General features: G+C 40.0%; 1 protein-coding gene across 2 annotated transcripts in view; it reads left to right on the top strand.

Annotated features, from left to right (window-relative positions):
• Positions 1 to 12,429: 12,429 nt before the first annotated feature.
• The window catches only part of UBTD2 (ubiquitin domain containing 2), an 85,173-nt gene continuing 80,841 nt past the window's right edge, over positions 12,430 to 16,761 (top strand). The window contains exon 1 of one of the 2 annotated variants that reach the window (XM_087955443.1): positions 12,430 to 12,547. Coding sequence is in view for 1 of the 2 variants with exons in the window: in XM_026688276.2 (XP_026544061.1) it covers positions 13,186 to 13,255 (70 nt within the window). In the remaining variant the exon portion in view is untranslated. Of the gene's footprint in view, positions 12,548 to 13,043; positions 13,256 to 16,761 lie in introns of those variants that run through there. The other variant, XM_026688276.2, reaches the window with a different exon arrangement.

Raw genomic sequence — 16,761 nt, 5'->3', positions numbered from 1 at the left:
GATGAGTTCATACTTTTGGGGAGCACAATGAGAGAGAATATGTTTTATGATGAATTATATCTTTTAAGTTCCGCTTTCTTCTTTGACACTATATAGCAGGGGTGTCAAATTTGCGTCATGATGACATCATCACATGACGTATCGTGACTTTTTTTCCCCTTCGCTAAACTGGGCATGGGTGTGGCCAGCGCATGACCCATCTGCCCCACGGGCCATGGTTTGACAGCCTTGCTCTATAGGATCATGTAAACTACCATTTTCCTAATCTGAGAGTATTATATTTAGTTTCATAATGAACCAATTATAGGTTTAAAAAATTCCAACCACAGATGGTAAAATCCCTGATTATAATCCATTTCCAATAAAGCTTCAGCCTCTTATTTACACCAAATAGCCAATAGAAACATTGGCCAACTTTTCTGGTTTGTACATGACATAAGACCATTGTGTGCTTAAATTCAGATTCTGAATTTAAATTAAATTCTGATTTAACTAATGAACCAATGTGGCTGAAATGAACATGTTAACTGTGAATCATGATTCACAAATCAGTTTTCAGGTTCAAATAACATGTTAAGCCTTAAACAAACAAACAAAAACAATTTGGACAAAGTGTTAATTCAGTATCCCTGTTTTGAACACTTAGGAAAAATAACACAGTTGAAATGGGTAATGTTTTATATAAAAATGGCATTTCTATTTGCCGTCTGTTTCCCACACTATCCATCCATCCATTATATTTCTCTTTCTCCCTCCTTTATTTGGGGTTTGGGAGATTTGTATAATCTGGCTTATGACTCCTGCTGAAGCCAGTGACCTTGTCTCTTGTTTATTTTTTATTTTTTATTTTGTCAAGCGATTATTAGATAACAGGTATAAGTATAAACAGGGTTATGAATACATGAAATGGATATGAATAAGAGAAAAATAAACAATAGGACAGGGACGGTAGGCACGTTGGTGTGCTTATGCACGCCCCCTCATTCATGAATGTTCTCATTCGTAGTGTGCCAGAGGATGGAGAGAAGACAGAAGGGAAGAGAGGAGGAGGAAGGGGAAAATGCTCAGACACAAGGGTGATGTCTTTTCTCTGAGGCAGTTACTAGAGAGACTGTTTTAATAAAATTGGGGTCCTGAGGCATGTGGTTTATCCATGAAGGTATCAGAAGTCCTTCTTCCTTTAAGCTCTCAGAGCAGAGAGATACCCCAAGTTTGACATGACTTCCATCTCCAACCTTCGCAAGAGTGGGAGAGGGCATTTCATTTTCTATCCATGCTCAGGAAGCCATGTCCACAAACAATTTTATTTGGGTACCTCAAAAACATGCCATTTTCTTACCTCTGCCCATTGTTAAAATATTTTATATCATTGCTAATGACAGACAGAATCCAGAAGATAAGTTTGCCCAACGTGGACTACAGGTAGTCCTCGACTTACAACAGTTCATTTAGGTGACTGTTCAAAGTTACAACCGCAAGAAAAAAGTGACTTGTGATTGTTTATCTCATTCATGACCGTTGCAGCATCCCTGTGGTCATGTGATCAAATTCAGACGCTTCATACTTATGACTATTGCTGTGTCCCAAGGTTATGTCATCCCCTTTTGCAACATACTGACGAGCAAAATCAATTAGGAAGCCAGATTCACTTAACCACCATGTTGCTAATTGGACAACTGCAATGATTCACTTAACAACTATGGTAAGAAAGGTCGTAAAATGGGGTAAAACTCACTTAGCAAATGTCCCACTTAACAACATAAATTTTGGACCCAATTTTGGTCATAAGTCGAGAAATGCCTATATTCAATTGCCTTTTCAAAATCTTAAACCATCATCTGCTATTTCTTTTATAGGAGAGGCCTAAAGTAGAGCCAAGGCAGTACAGGGGTTAATAGTAGAATTAAGAGCAAGGAAGACCAATGTTCTAGTTCCTTCAACCACGGACATTCACTGGGAGAGGAGAGGAGAGTTACTTCCTCCTATTTTGTGCTAATGCAGAAGCACATTTATGACCACCTAATTGCCTAATGTGGAGGTATGAAGGAAAGAGATTTAAACAGATACAAAGTGAATTTTTTTTATTTCCCTCATACAAAACATCACATTTACCACAAGAGGGAAGCAGAGATCCGTTTTAGATTGTTAGCCTTCCATGCCTGATAACAGGCTGCAGTTTGCGGTGCTGAAGCGTAGTTGAATCTGTCTGAATCTGGACTAACCCTATCCGAGGGTCAGGGGACAGCTGCCTTAAGCGGTATGCTATATGAAAGATGGGGAAAATATAATCCCCCCCCCCCCCCAGCCCGTGCAATATCTACTTATATAAAACTTAGATATTTACAGAGACCCAATAAGATGTAATATTTAAGGTGTCAGGAGACCTGAATTCTAATGCACCCATCAGTCTCAGAAACTCAGTAGCTCATTGGGACATTCTACCACACAAGGCTGTTTTTTGTTGTTGTTTTTGTGGGGAAAATAGGAGAAGGGAGTTCTGCCTTGAGATCATGGGGGAAAGGTAAGAGATAAATGTAATAAATATCTTCAATTTGCCCTATTTTGGGTTTATATTTGAATCGATGAAACCATTAAAAGATGAAACATAAAATTAGGAGCTCATTTCTACTCAGTGTGTCATGGCAAGTATTCCTATTTATTTATTCGTTCATTCATTCATTTATTTATTCATTTATTTATTTATATTTATTTATATTCGCCCATGGCGACTCAAGGCGGTTTACACAATGTAAAATCATATTTAAAATAAAAAATAAAAATAAAAACAATAAGAACTAACAAAAAAATCAAATAAATTAGTAAAGTACAATAGAACAAAATTTGGGAAAACAAAACAAAAACAAAAACCAACTCCCAACCCCCCCACCCCGACGATAGCGGGTCACACTAGCCATTTTATGGGTTCCATCCCTCTCTGGGTCCGCCGCAGGCCCGCTGGCAAAACCAGGACTTCTATATACCCAGAAAATTCCCATTGTCTGAAACTGTTCCTATGTCTAGGAAATTTCCCCAGAGTTCTTGGTCTACCTCACTTTATGCATCATTGTGAATCCAAGGTGGATTTCAACAGGCAGCCTGGTAAGAACAAAACCAACCCAGCTCATTGCAGTATAGCTCCACTTCAGTGTGGGCTAGTTAAATAACAGTGGCTTTCATAGCTGAAAAACAACGTAAGGTCATAGCATAGACATCCCATGTAAACTGTTGTGATGCTACAAAAATGATGAAATGTGTGTTATATCACATATAAGTGTTGTCAAAGTTCTGACTAACTACCTGATTTGCTTGGGCTCGTTAGTTGGAACCTTGACAGTTGTCATACATATCTATCCTTTGCTCTCACAGTAAATGCCCATGGGACTTGGCAAAGTAGTTTACACATAGAAATGCTTTGCCTTACATAACTTGGAAAGATGGCTTGGAAGATGGCAAAACCAGTCCTACCTCATATAGACATATTAACTTCACTCAATATGAGATTATTCCTGCTTTAGCTGCACAACTCTAGGATTGTATACATACATCCACCAACACAGAGAATAGTGTTGACACAAAGCACTCTAACCGCTCCAATGCGTCCTCTAAAATCTTCTTGAGGATTTGAAAGCCCTTCAGGGCAAACATGAAGGCATGTGAGAGCAAAGAGATAACTTAGTGCACAACAGGGGGTTCTTTCTGTGTTATTGAAGGCAACCAGGGCTTCTTTTGCGAATAAAGCCATCCTCCCTTCCTCCCTCCGTGTGCACATGTATGCGAGAAAGAGTGAATGAACAAATGACAGCTTTCAATATGTAAGAACCTTCTGCACCAGAATCTGATGCCCCCAGGAACACAGGGTGCTCAGTGTAAGTGACTCTTGCTTTAAGATTATAAAACAAGCTACATTAATCAACTTTCTGTTGTTGATCTAGTACTTCCCAGATGACATGCAAAGGAGTTTATTTTCTAAAATCAGGTAGTTTTTCTTAAAAGCCTTAGGATTCTTCATGGTGAAATCTCCTTATATCCATATGTAGATGTTCTCTTGTACATAAATAGAGCGAGGTGGGGGAGAGACAGTGTCCCATATTCCTTCTTCTTACCTGTCCTCAAAATCCTGTGGTGTTATAAATGCTTTTGGCTGAATTTGTTAAAGCACTCACATAATTAGGAACTCTGAGAAAGTTCCTTGATTGCCGATGTTCTTTGAAGGTGCTAATTTGAACACACTTCCAGGGCTTTTTGTAAGGTTCTGCCCTGAAAGCAATGGGAATGAGTGAGGCTTGATGTATGTCCACAATCCCTTCCTGCTTTAGTTCTATCTGCAGATAAACTGCCTGCAGAGAGCTTTTTTTTAAAAAAAAAAAAAAATCTGGGTTAAAAATAAGCCATCTGTAAGTCATCATTTCTTATTTCTCACTACAGTGCTGAGTCGAGTGCAAAAGATAAGATGGTTCATCTATTTCTGCTGCCTGGGCAGAATTTAGATTTCAGCAGTTTGTCTCAATCCAGCATGAAAAGGTGTTCTTGCAGAAATGTCCAAATGGGATAGTTATCTGGGGCTGTTGCAGCAAGCAAAACCATCACTTTGATGGAGCCTTAGAGACAAAGCATCTTTGGAAAGAAAGTCAGCTGCAGTAGGTACAACTGATTATAAAATATATATCCAAGAGGAAAATATCTGTAAAAGTCTTGGCTTAATAATGTAATTTCTGGGTATCAAGAAGCTTCCCTCTGTTTTTTCACTTTCTATACACAGACACAGAAGCACAGAAAGACACACACTGGGGGTCAGGATAGAAAGAAAAAATCTGTGGTTTAGAACCATAATGGAGCCTGCCTATTATGACCGTCATAAAACAGGTCACTCATGTAACTGATGCTATTTTATAATATTTTTTGGTGGTCATTAAGAGAATCACCATGTTAATTAAGTGACTGCTTTGGTTGTTAAGCAAGGGTTTGCTGTGGGCATGGTTTTGTCAAAAATCGGAAATAATGTGACTGTGTGATGCTGCAGATTTGGTCACGACTGCAGCAGGCAACCATCAGAACTTTAATCTGGGTTTAAGTAGTCCCCAGGTAGGTCAGTCGTAACTTTGGCCACTAAGCAACTGCTCATAAGCCAACGACTATCTGTACTATGTTTATATCTGTCCAAAGCTCAAGTGTACATTCTCCATAAGCACGGAGAGCACTTGTGATGACTTGTCTCAATTGCTGAAGAGGAATCTTCTTATGTTTGATGAAGTGGGCAATAATAAACACTTTTGCTAAAATAAATTCATTCTCCTTTAAGAACTCCAGATTCTTTCATTTTGTTCTTTCAGACAACACTCCTTTGCATCCAGTCTCCTTCAAGCTCAGGAAGGGAAATGTGGCCACAGATAGAGAAGCACTGGAGAAGCATGTGCCAAGACAGCAGCTTTGTGTGTGTTTGTTACATTGTTGGCTCACTCAGTTGTATGGAAAAATCAGATGCAACATCCTGGCAGGATGGCTAATTTGCAATGCAGCCCTTTCATGTGCCCTTAATAATATCTTCAAGCCTGGTTCTAAGAATGTTCACTTGACTTACAGAGCCACTTCATATTGTAATAAAATACTTGTCTCCCTCCTGTAATTAAATTCAGTTGCAAATATGTCCATGTTGGTACCAAGAAAGCAGAACTGCACCATAGAGAAAAAATTATACAAAGAAAGCACTTCCATCCAACCTTTACATATTTATCTTGCTGGAGAAGGGCAGTGAATAGCCCTGTAAGACTGCTAATGACAAATAATTAAAAAAAAAGTTGGTCCTCTTCAGCTGCTACATACTATTTTTCTTGGAGCTGCCAGTATACTTTCAATCTTGTTTCCCTAAAATCTAGAAAGTTGCTTTCTTTAAAAAAAAAAAAAGAGGCCAATTGACTTCCTTCTTCATCTTCCTCCAACAGTGCTCGAGGCATCTCTGTGGCTGCCTTATGTCCTGAAGCTCTTCAGAAAACCAAGGACCTTCAGGAGTGATACACAGGAAGAATGACAAAAGTTTGGTCTAATGGTTAAGGTAATAAATGGGAGACCGTGAATTCTAGCCCCATCTTAGCCATGGGCATTTTTGTGCCAGTCACTCTCTCTCTCTCAGCTCACAGGGCTATTGTTCTGGGAAAAATAGGAGGAGGCTATGTTGGATAAATTTGCTGCCTTAAGCTATTTGTAAAATGAATGAATAAATGAATGAATAATAAATAAGAAGGAAGGAAAGAAAGAAGGAAAGAAATGTGGCTTTAGTGAGACAATTTTTCCCCAAAGTTTCAATATTTGGTGAACATACTATAGGTCTGCTGAGACTGCTTTTCAAAATGTCATGAAAGCAGCTATTCAAGCAGCTAGGATGATTGAAATCATGAAACATAATGGGTTACAATAACTGTTGTAACCTTAATGCTTATTACATGGTTGCACGCACGCAGAATTTTTCGGGATGTAGAGAAGATGAGGAAGAAGAAAAACTGCTGGTACTTCAGGACATTAAAAGCAAATTAGAACAAGATTAGCCATGCTGATCCACAATGCAAAAAAACAACAACTAGTAATTCAGTAGTTGCATAATATCTTTATCAGAACAATTTTGACCATTATTCTGTGATGTTAATTCCTCACAAGTCAGACTAAATCAAGTTAAGACTTAGATCTTTCAGCCTAAGAATTATTTATCATAGGATTTTCCACTGTTACAAATCATATTTTCACTTTAGATTATGGGTAAGAAGAGGAAGACTTAACATGACATCAGATTTCACTGATAGTTCTGTGATTTACTGCTTTGCAGTTAATTTTTGAATATATAAATGTATCAGATAATGAATTGTATTTTATCTCAGCATTAACTTGTATGCTTCTTGCTGCTATAGTATAATGTCTTGGTTTCAGTCCAGGAGTCAGATGAAGGTGAGAATGCAGAGGTTCACTAAAAATCACCCACCCACCCCCAAGCTACATTGCTCTGGAGATTTTCATGACCCAGTATTTTTTCTTCTTCCATTCATTCATGTACAAGACTGCCTGACAAGTCCCTACAGTTTTCATGACAATGTTTTTCAGAACTGGTTTGCCATGGCCTCCTTCCTATGGCTGAGAAAGGAGGACTGGCTCAAGGTTACCCAGCTGATTTTGTGCCTAAGGGAGGACAAGAATTCACAGTCTCTTGGCTTCTAGCCTGATGCTTTATTCAAAACACCAAACTGGCTCTCTGTTAAAATTTACATACCTAAAAAATTTATCATTGATGTTTCACTTCCCAAGGTGGTAAGCAATTCCCAGGGAAGCACATTGCACCTGAATAATAATACCCTTTCCTTATATTTTATCAATAAATATGCATGCATACCATAGTGGACCAGAATTATTCTTTTAAGACCTTGTATATTGGATATCCAGATCACATATTGATTCTAACTCAGAAACCTGAGAAATGTTTTATATTTTAATTTACATTGCTTGCAGCCAATTTAATTCATTATGTGGTTTCTAAAGTGTTAACTATTTTTTTTTAATCTTCTGTTACCTTCTACTTATGAAACATCTTCCATTTAGCAAAATATCAGAAGCCAGATGCAAAGAGAATCTAAATACTATGCTACCCAGTTTCCACACAGTGGTTAAGTTATGTCATCAGTTCTGTCAGAACTTAACATATAACATACTAACATGTGAGCTTGATAAAAAAATTGTTATGTATATTACTCCCACAGTTGGACAAAACTGAATCCAATATACTTGCTATATATATATGGACGTGTTGTTTCAAATACCATTCCTTATTTTTTCAAGTCTTTGGTCTCTGAACTCAGTTCTACAGTTATTAATGAGGCAGAACAAACAAAAATGTGAAGTCCTTCACTCAGAAGACAGAAATCAAATGTGTAGGAACAAGAAAGGGTAAACTGTCTTGGTGTAGACAACAAATAAAGAAATAAAAATATTCAAAGGAATTTGAATGTTTAAGTGATGCTCACATTAATGAGGCAGCTTACAAGACAAACACAATTTTAGCTGCATCATTTCCAAAGTACACTACATTCTGCCTTTACAAATGTAATGTTACTATTGTTATTGTTGTTACTGTTATCATCATCATCTGACCCCACTTTGAATACTATGTCCAGCTCTGGGCGTCATGTTTTCAGACTGATTCAGTGCAATTAGAAGAGATGCCAGAAACAGCAATGGGTATATTCAGGGATCTAAAAACTAAGACCTATGAAGAAAAATGGAATGATCTGGGGATTGAATCTTCAGAAAAGATAAGGGAAGGAGTATAATAAACACTTTTCTAGCATCTGAAAGAATGCACAGACAGTAAGTCGAGACCTGTTCTCTTATCATTTCAGAGGGTACAGAATAGTGCATTTAAAGTTAGAGGAAGGTAGATTCTGATTGCAAACATTTGACCCCAAGGGAAGTGATAAATTTCCTTTCACTGGTTGTGTTCAAACTGGACAGCTATCTGTATAATACTGCAGACTAAACCTCAGACAATGGCTGAAATGTGGCCTTCTAAAACAATGATTTTATGGATTTCCCCCATTCATCAGTTCAGTTGAAGTCCTATCTAGCCAACTTGAGACAGCACAAACAATAACACCTTAAATTTTTCTGCACCTATTGCTCATCCATAGGATTTCTCTCTTCAAGTATGATTTCTCTCTATTTCAAGCAATAGTAGGCTATATAAATGCTTTGAAAAAATAAATGAATGAATAAATATAATAATGTGGAAAACATTGAGGGGACAATGCAGCATGAAGTCTGACCTAATTATCTCTGGGATTCTCTACTCTGATTTGTCAGCATTTTCTAATATTCCTCATTTGGCATCTCCTAACTAAAATAGATAATCCTTGCTTAATGATCCCTATTATATTATTATACACAAAAAATGACAGTGTACACAGCAAACAAGATAACTATGCTGGGTTTCGTATCACAAATCACTAGTCGAACACTTCCCAAGGTTTAGGACTGTGTGATGTATCAGCGGATTATGCGAGCGGATCCCAGTAAGGTGGCCTTCTGCAGTTGACCAATGGTGATTTTGTCAGCGCCAATTGTTTTTAAGTGCTTGCCTGTCTTTAGGCACAGCACCCAGTGTGCCGAGTACCACTGGAACCACCTGCACTGGTTTATGCCAGAGTCTCTGCAGTTTGATTTTCAAGTCCTGATATCTGGTGATTTTTTTCAAGTTGTTTCTCGTTGATTCTGCTGTCACCAGGTATGGCAATATCGACGATCCACACTTTTTTCTTCTCCACATGATGATTCCTATGATGATGATGTTGTGAGATGAAGCAGTAGTTCAGTGAAACATCCTGTTACCATCCCACTTAGCGATGACAGTTCCAGCAGTCCCAGTTGTTGAATGAAGTGAATGACCCATGGTCATTAAGCAAGAAATCATGTGACTGTGACTTGCAACTTCCAACCAGCTTCTCCATTGACTTTGCTTGTTGGAAGTCATCTGCAGTTACAAATGATAATTATGTGACGGTGGGACACGGCAACCATCATAAATGTGTAATGGTTGCCAAATGCTCAAATCACAATTACATGGCTGCAGGGACACTGTGATGGTCATAATTGCAAGGAGCAGTCACAAGTCACATGTTTCAGTAGTATCGTAACCTGGAATAATTGTATGATTGTTAAGAACTATCTGTAATAGAATTTTAAAAGGAGAAAATATACCCAGGTCGAAATAGAGGCAGCGTGCCCCACAAACGTGCAATGATTGAAGTACAATAAATCAGTAGTTGAAACTGATTTGACGCTGGTCTCCTTTGCGGATGTTGATGGGAGAAATAACAAAAGAAACTGGCAAAGAAGCAATGAACTCCTAACATGACATTTCTTATTGTTTTCCAGATACTGCACTGAATCAGAATGGGGCTGCTACAGCTAAAGATAGTGTAATGACTTTTTCGGAGCCATTTCAAAGCACTGTTAATGCAAAATTATGCTAATATGTCCCCTCTTTGTCTTCAGATAAAATACTAGGGAAGAATCTACTTTTTTCTGCTTTGCTGGGAAGAATATGGTTTCAAAAATATGGCAGGTGGGATAACGGGTCTGAAAGAAACTCAGGAAACATGGTGTTAACAAAGAAGACACATAGTTGAATAGCTAACTGATAAGAAAGGTGGCTTGCCCACACTTCCAGAATAGGCTTGGAGTTAAGCTGAGGGAGGGAGGGAGGCAGGGAGGAAGGGAGGGAGGGAGGGAGGGAGGAAGGAGGGAAGGAAGGAAGGAAGGAAGGAAGGAAGGAAGGAAGGAAGGAAGGAAGGAAGGAAGGGACTTCTGTTTACATTCACAATACAGCCCGACTTTGTCTCCAAGATCACAGGTACAAAAACTATTAGATTTTAGACATCTTAAACCTACTGTATAATAGGAGAATCCAGTTTAAAGAAGGAAACAATATATGTTTATGCCAGTGCACTTGGTGATGACTTAAGGTTGTTCACTCACAGCTAGGGACAAATTAAGTAAAATCATGCAAGGGGTGGGGAGGAGACAGTGTCTGGTTTTGCATGGAGGCATTGCTGCATAATGAGTTTGTGCCAGTGCAAAGTCGGCTCTAGAGTTGCCTAATCAGGTGGCGTTGGGTAGTTTGAAGAGTTTAATTAGCTTTTTTCTGGCTACGAGCTACTCATCTGAAATTGGAACAAGCAGGAGTTTTTTTCTGCAAAGGCTGGTGGAATTTGAAGATGATTTGCTGATTGAAAGAATGTCTTACCTTGCCCTGTCAACCCATTGCTAGCCTACAGAAACTTAATCCTTTTCTCCTTCCCACCCCAAATAAGCCTTTCTTCCTATTCCTATAGACTTCTTATCCATCCCTGGCCATCTGCAACCACATTAAATGTTCTGAAAGAAACACTGGGGTGCAGAACCACTAGACAGCAATGGTGGCACAGTGGTTAGAGTGCAGTATTGCAGGCTGACTCTGCCGACTGCCAGGAGTTCGATCGTAATAGGTTGATTCAGCCTTCCATCCTTCTGAGGTCAGTAAAAGTGAGGACCCAGATTGTTGGGGGCAATATGCTGACTCTATATAAACTGCTTAGAGTGCAGTTACAGTCTTGCTCCAGTCTTGCCTGTTGCAGACTTTCATTTTGTTACTCAAGGTTATTCCTTTTATCTTTTACATTGCATCTCAATGCATACAAGGCTATACCAAGAGTAAAGACAAGGAAGTAGGGTAGTAGGTGTCTTAGAATCGCTTTGTCCTGCATCTTTAACAAAACAGGTTCTACATGCAGGGCTTCAATAGATGTACAGAAGCTGCAGAAAGGATGAGAAAAATCAGCCATATGCAGAAAAGAGGCAAAGAGATCTGTGCAGTTACGCCAGGAAGTTTTGGAGGTAAAGCCTGTTTCTCCAGTAGGAAAAAGGCAGCTGTATAACCTTCTCCCTTCCTTTCTCTTATAGTCTCTGGACTTGGATAGTGGAGTTTGGGCCTGAACACTTTTGCCCTAGGGAGAACTCATATGGCAAGTTTGTCTTGAGGTCCCTGAAAGCTCTGCATTTGTCCTGGACACATAATTTAGGGAGGTCAGAGAACTATATTTTTTTACTTTTAGGAAACGAAGTTCGGGACGTTCTTGTTATCTGAGGATGTAAACCAGATCAGATGGCACAGCATTCACTGAATGCCAATTTTTGCAATCTCCTCTGGTTGCACTTCTTGGCATCCAGAATGCCAATTTTTGCACTCTCTTCTCCTCCAAAATAAAGATTGACGCACACTAGCTTCTAGTTTTTCATCATTCAGAGACATGATAGGAGATATTCAGAGCATTTTGAAGCCAGCTGGCTTCAAAATGGTTTAGAATAACTGCAGGGTGGAAAAGATGCCATTCACACATCCCCCAAGTGGAGTAAAAGATGAAAAAATTGTGAATACTTATTTATAACCTAACTTTCTGTTATTATTATTTTTGTACTTTGAGTTGACATCATCTGTCCATCTAAAGTCGGGGATTTAAACCTACAAATATCCCTGCTGAATTCACACACACACACACACACACACACACTAAATCAAGGCTTCCAAGGAAGCAACAAATGATAACATGACAGGCCTGACAATAACTGCTGTTCTGAGTAGGTAAACACCAGTCTTGATTTGTTTTTAAATAGTTATCTGCATCACCTCTGTTCTATTCTATTCTATTCTATTCTATTCTATTCTATTCTATTCTATTCTATTCTAATCACCTCCAGTAAAAAAATTACTTGGGCAAAACCAGCAGGGAAAATGATTGTGATAGAAAATAACATATGAAGCTCCAGATTGAACAGTGGAATCCTTGGTGCTCTGCTCTCCTTAAATAATTCAGTTTTAGGAAGGAAAAAAATGCCTAAAAGGAGGGGCGGAACAGATGGAAAATCTTGCATATTTGATATCGGCTGCAATGAACTCGGGACGAGGAGAGGAAAGGCGGGTGCTGCTGGGATCTTTTCTCCGGATTCGGGGTGACGACAACGGGAGCCACCATAGCAGGTAGCTGTGTCTGGGGGGTGAGGGGGAAGGTAGGGCAATTCTCCCCGCAGCTCTCGCGGGGGTGGGCTTTCGTTTTCAAGGGGAGAAGCGGAGAAAAGGGGCCAGCTTGGAAAGACAGTTGGGGCTCCCGCTGTAACGAGCCCGAAAGGGCGAGGGCAGCAGACACCCCCCCCCAGAAGGCGCCCCGCCTCGGGCGAGAGGGGCAGCCTTGAACTCTTGCGCACAGCCCCCGCCGCCGGCTCTCTCTCTCTCTCTCCCTCCCTCACGGGAAGCAGACCAGAAAGGGAGGCCCTCCCGCCAGAAGGAGGCTGCGTAGGGGCGGCCGGGGAGCCGAGAAAGGCCCTCGCCGTGCCTGGAGAGAGAGCGGCTGTCGGAGCGGCACGGAGGAAGGCCTGATTGGTTCGGCGGAGAAGCTGCCGCGCTCGCAACCCGCGCTCCCGGCCCGCGCGGGGGGGGGAGGGAGGGAGGAGGCGGGCGCTGAGGCGGGGCCGGGCCGGGCCGAGCGCAACGAGGAGGGGGCGTCGGCTCCGCAGCCAGCGCGCCTGCCCGACCGGTGGCAACGACGACAACGACGGAGAAGCTCGAGCAGCGAGCAGGAGGAGGGGCGGGGGGTCTCCGGGCCGGGACGGCCGGGCCCCATGGGCGGGTGTGTGGGCTCTCACCACGACTCTTCGGGCAGCCTCAATGAGAACTCGGACGGCACCGGAGGTGAGAGCGGCGGAGGGGCTGGGCTGTTCTTGGCCGAGGCGGGGAAGAGAGGCGAGCAGAGGCAGCTGCTTCTCACAATGAGGAGAGGGAAGCCGAGAGGAGCCCTCGGCGGCCTCCTCTTCCTCTCCTTTTTTCATCCGGCGGTCTCCCGTTCTTGGGAGACTTGGCCGCCTATCCTGCCTTCCTCCGCCCGAAGAGAGCGCCCCGCTTCCTGGAAGTGGTCCTCCTCCTCTTCTTCCTCCTTCCAACTTTCCTCAACTAAAAGGCTCAGCGGGCGCTCTCCAAGAAGGAGCGGGACCTCCAAGGGACCCGGGCAGGGCTGGGGCAATACCCCTGACCTGAAAGAGACGGTGGGACTGAGAGGGAAACTATCCCCCCCCCCCCGCCTTCCGTCTCACCCACTCCAGGGATGGGGAGAGAATTGCTCTTCTCTGCTCAAGGTGGGCTGCCTCTCTCCCTTAGTCTCGCCCTCTTTAAGGGGAAAAAAGGACACTAATAAAATCGTGACTCCTTTCTCTTCCAAAGAATTTGAACTGTAAGAGCTGCTGCTTCTGCTTCTTCTTCTTCTTCATCATTATTATTAGAAATATAATGCATGTTATTGATAACTTCGGATTGCCAACCTCTTAGGGGATGAGCATTCCCTTAGGAAAGAGTCATCAGTGTTCACCTATAGTTCAATGATTTGTCCTTTAATGTAGTGACATTTTGGGAAACTAGTCTGTTGTAAATGTGGCTTTTCCTAAAGCTCCCCTGCCCTCTGAAACTCCAGAATACCCTGAAGCATACAAAACATCTAATTGTGCCAGAGAATTGAAGTTTTTAAGTTAGAATATTTCTTTCCCTTAAAGCAGGCTGCACTCAAAAGTTGCTGGGTGCTGCAGCTGATGTTTGCCTGCTTGTAACTTTGCATACAATTGTATGATAATCAACTGAGGAGGATAGTTTTTCTCCCCCCCTTTTAAGATTGTCTCCTCTTCTGCCACCTGGAGAGCATTTACCACCCACTTAAGGGTTATGCCTCCTGTTGTTTCCAATAAAACAATGGCTGCTGTTCTCCTTAGTGGTATGGCGTATAGCTATGGAACATCTATTAAAGAAATCGAAGGGTCCGCTTAAGTTATCATAACAAGGACAGTGAAATATCACAGGCTCAACTACTCTCAAATCTAATAAAGTGTAAGTTGCCATTCAGATGGACTTAGAAAATTCACCATGTCTGAGTAATGTCATCCATTGTTAAGAAACTGCCATGCTGGTTAGGTATTATGAGGCAATGGAAGGTCATAGAAGAAATAGTCTTAGATGTGATTTTTTTTTTTTGCTTTTATATTCATCTTGTAGCCTAATAAATGGTTAAGTATTTCTTTAGTAAAGGGTATCATTATATTAAAGACTATAACCTTTTGCACAATGAAAGCATATAAACGGTTGATCACAGTGGGATTATGGATTCTTTTTGGCCTGGATTTACCTATCAAGATCTTATGTCTATATTCAACTTCTGTTGGGCATCATTTTGTATTGAAATAATTATCATCTAATATAGTACTTGCATTTTATGGATTGCCCAATCTGTGTGAATTATATGCAAGGTTTAAGGTAAAAATAATCCCTGAAGAGAGATCTGATATTTAGTTGATAATGTGATTCTCAGAGGTAAATCTCAATTTGTTGAGTATTGGTTGCGCAGTAATATATTTTAGAGGGGTTTTCCCCGCTTATTTTTATTTAAATACCATCAAGTATTTAGGTATATAATTGCATATCACAATGGAACAAACCGGGGGTACAGTAGTTTTTCTATTTTTTAAGATGAAATAATTGTAGTATAATGTACGAGCAAAAATGTCACATTCTCAAAATTTTGTCTAAATTTTCTGCTTTTCAGTAATATACATTTGTGATGAATGCCTAATCTCACTAACCATTTCAAGAGTAGCACTGTGTTGAAGTTAGAAATCATTGCCATTACAATACTAGTTCAAAAACAGATCTATTGAAGTTGAGACTGATTACTATCCTACTAGGTCACTTCTGTCTCTAATTTTACTTGCAGTACTTGATCAATTTACAGGTTCTTGCAAATTATTGCAAACAGATCTTGCACTTTAGAGTTTTATCTTAGACATTTCCAGAATATAGCTTTAGGTTTTTTAGGGCTCTGAATTATAAGAAATTATTCGTATTCATTAATTCACTACTGATTTGTGGCGATCCTCAATCTCAATTTTTCTCTTGAGACTGCAGTTAAATCTACTAAATGCAATAAAGTATTATAGTTAGCTATGTATCATAATGTATATATGTTTAATATGCAGGCAAGAATTTGACATACAGATATCAAAGTATGTCTTTCTCATTGGGTTGTCATTTTGGACTTTATGCAGTTTTTTTTCCATGACAGATCTGAATTCAGCTGGATTTCTTATGTGGAGTTGTTTGGCAATTTAGTTGATAAAAGGCATAAGAGTTGATACATCTGTGTTGTAAACTGTTGTTCAAATACAGTGGGATTTAAAGACTAATGATGCCATTATGTGGTTTTCCTATGTTACAAAAGGAGTATCAGCTGAAACCTAACATATAATTGTTCTTTTTTGCATATTAAATTTAAGCTGGACATAACAGGTATAAATTGATAGCTTGGCCGAAAGAAATGCCTGTCGTGTTATTTGTGTGACTAAGACCTGAAGTGTGTTCACACAACCAGAGCACTGTTGAATGAATTTCATGTGGTTTCTCCAATCTGCTATTACAGTGATATAGGCCAGCATAACTTATATTACTTTTCTGTTCTGAACAGATTCAGTGGTTTTGTGGTTGCTCAGTTTTTCTATTGCAATGTTTGATAAACTCTTTTTTAAAACCTATATTAAAACTATTATTGCCTTTGGCAAGTATTAATAGCATTAAGGCCTTCTCTTAACTGTGCAGAATGGAAAAAAAGCTATTTATTAGTTTACAGAGACAAAAAATTACGTTATACATTAAAAATAATAAATGCAATGAAGAATTAACATGTTAGAGTGGTGGTGGTGGTAGTAAACATTAAATATTGACTCTTTGTGGACCAACTTATGTAGCTCAGATCCAAACCTGAAAACAAATTAAGACCAGTATCTTCTCACAGCAGTCACAATTGTACCCAATATAATAACTTTCAAAGAAATTTAAATAGACCAGTCTGCTAATAGAAGCTCCGTTTCATGCCAACTTACACATAAGGATAAGAAATATAACTCAGACCACCACATAACGCACAAAGAGCAACATAGCAATATGTGATGTACAAAACTATCTTATTGTCTTAATAATAATGTGATGTTACTGAACTTTCCCATCAACATCGTTGAGGATAAATCTTGCTAGTATAAATGCCCTTCTGTACAAGACAGAGAGGATGTAAGAAAAATACACATAGTGAAAGGTCTGATACAGAAACCCTTGTAACAATTGTTTGAAACTTTGAATATGTTCTTTAAGTCTATATCATGACTCTGACC

Source organism: Notechis scutatus, chromosome 2 (genome assembly GCF_049901735.1).
Source record: "Notechis scutatus isolate UNSWTSFEM ecotype Mainland chromosome 2, rNotScu1.2, whole genome shotgun sequence".
Taxonomy (NCBI): domain Eukaryota; kingdom Metazoa; phylum Chordata; class Lepidosauria; order Squamata; family Elapidae; genus Notechis; species Notechis scutatus.
The sequence above is the reverse complement of the archived record's forward strand: the minus strand, read 5'-3'. Positions and strand labels throughout refer to the sequence as shown.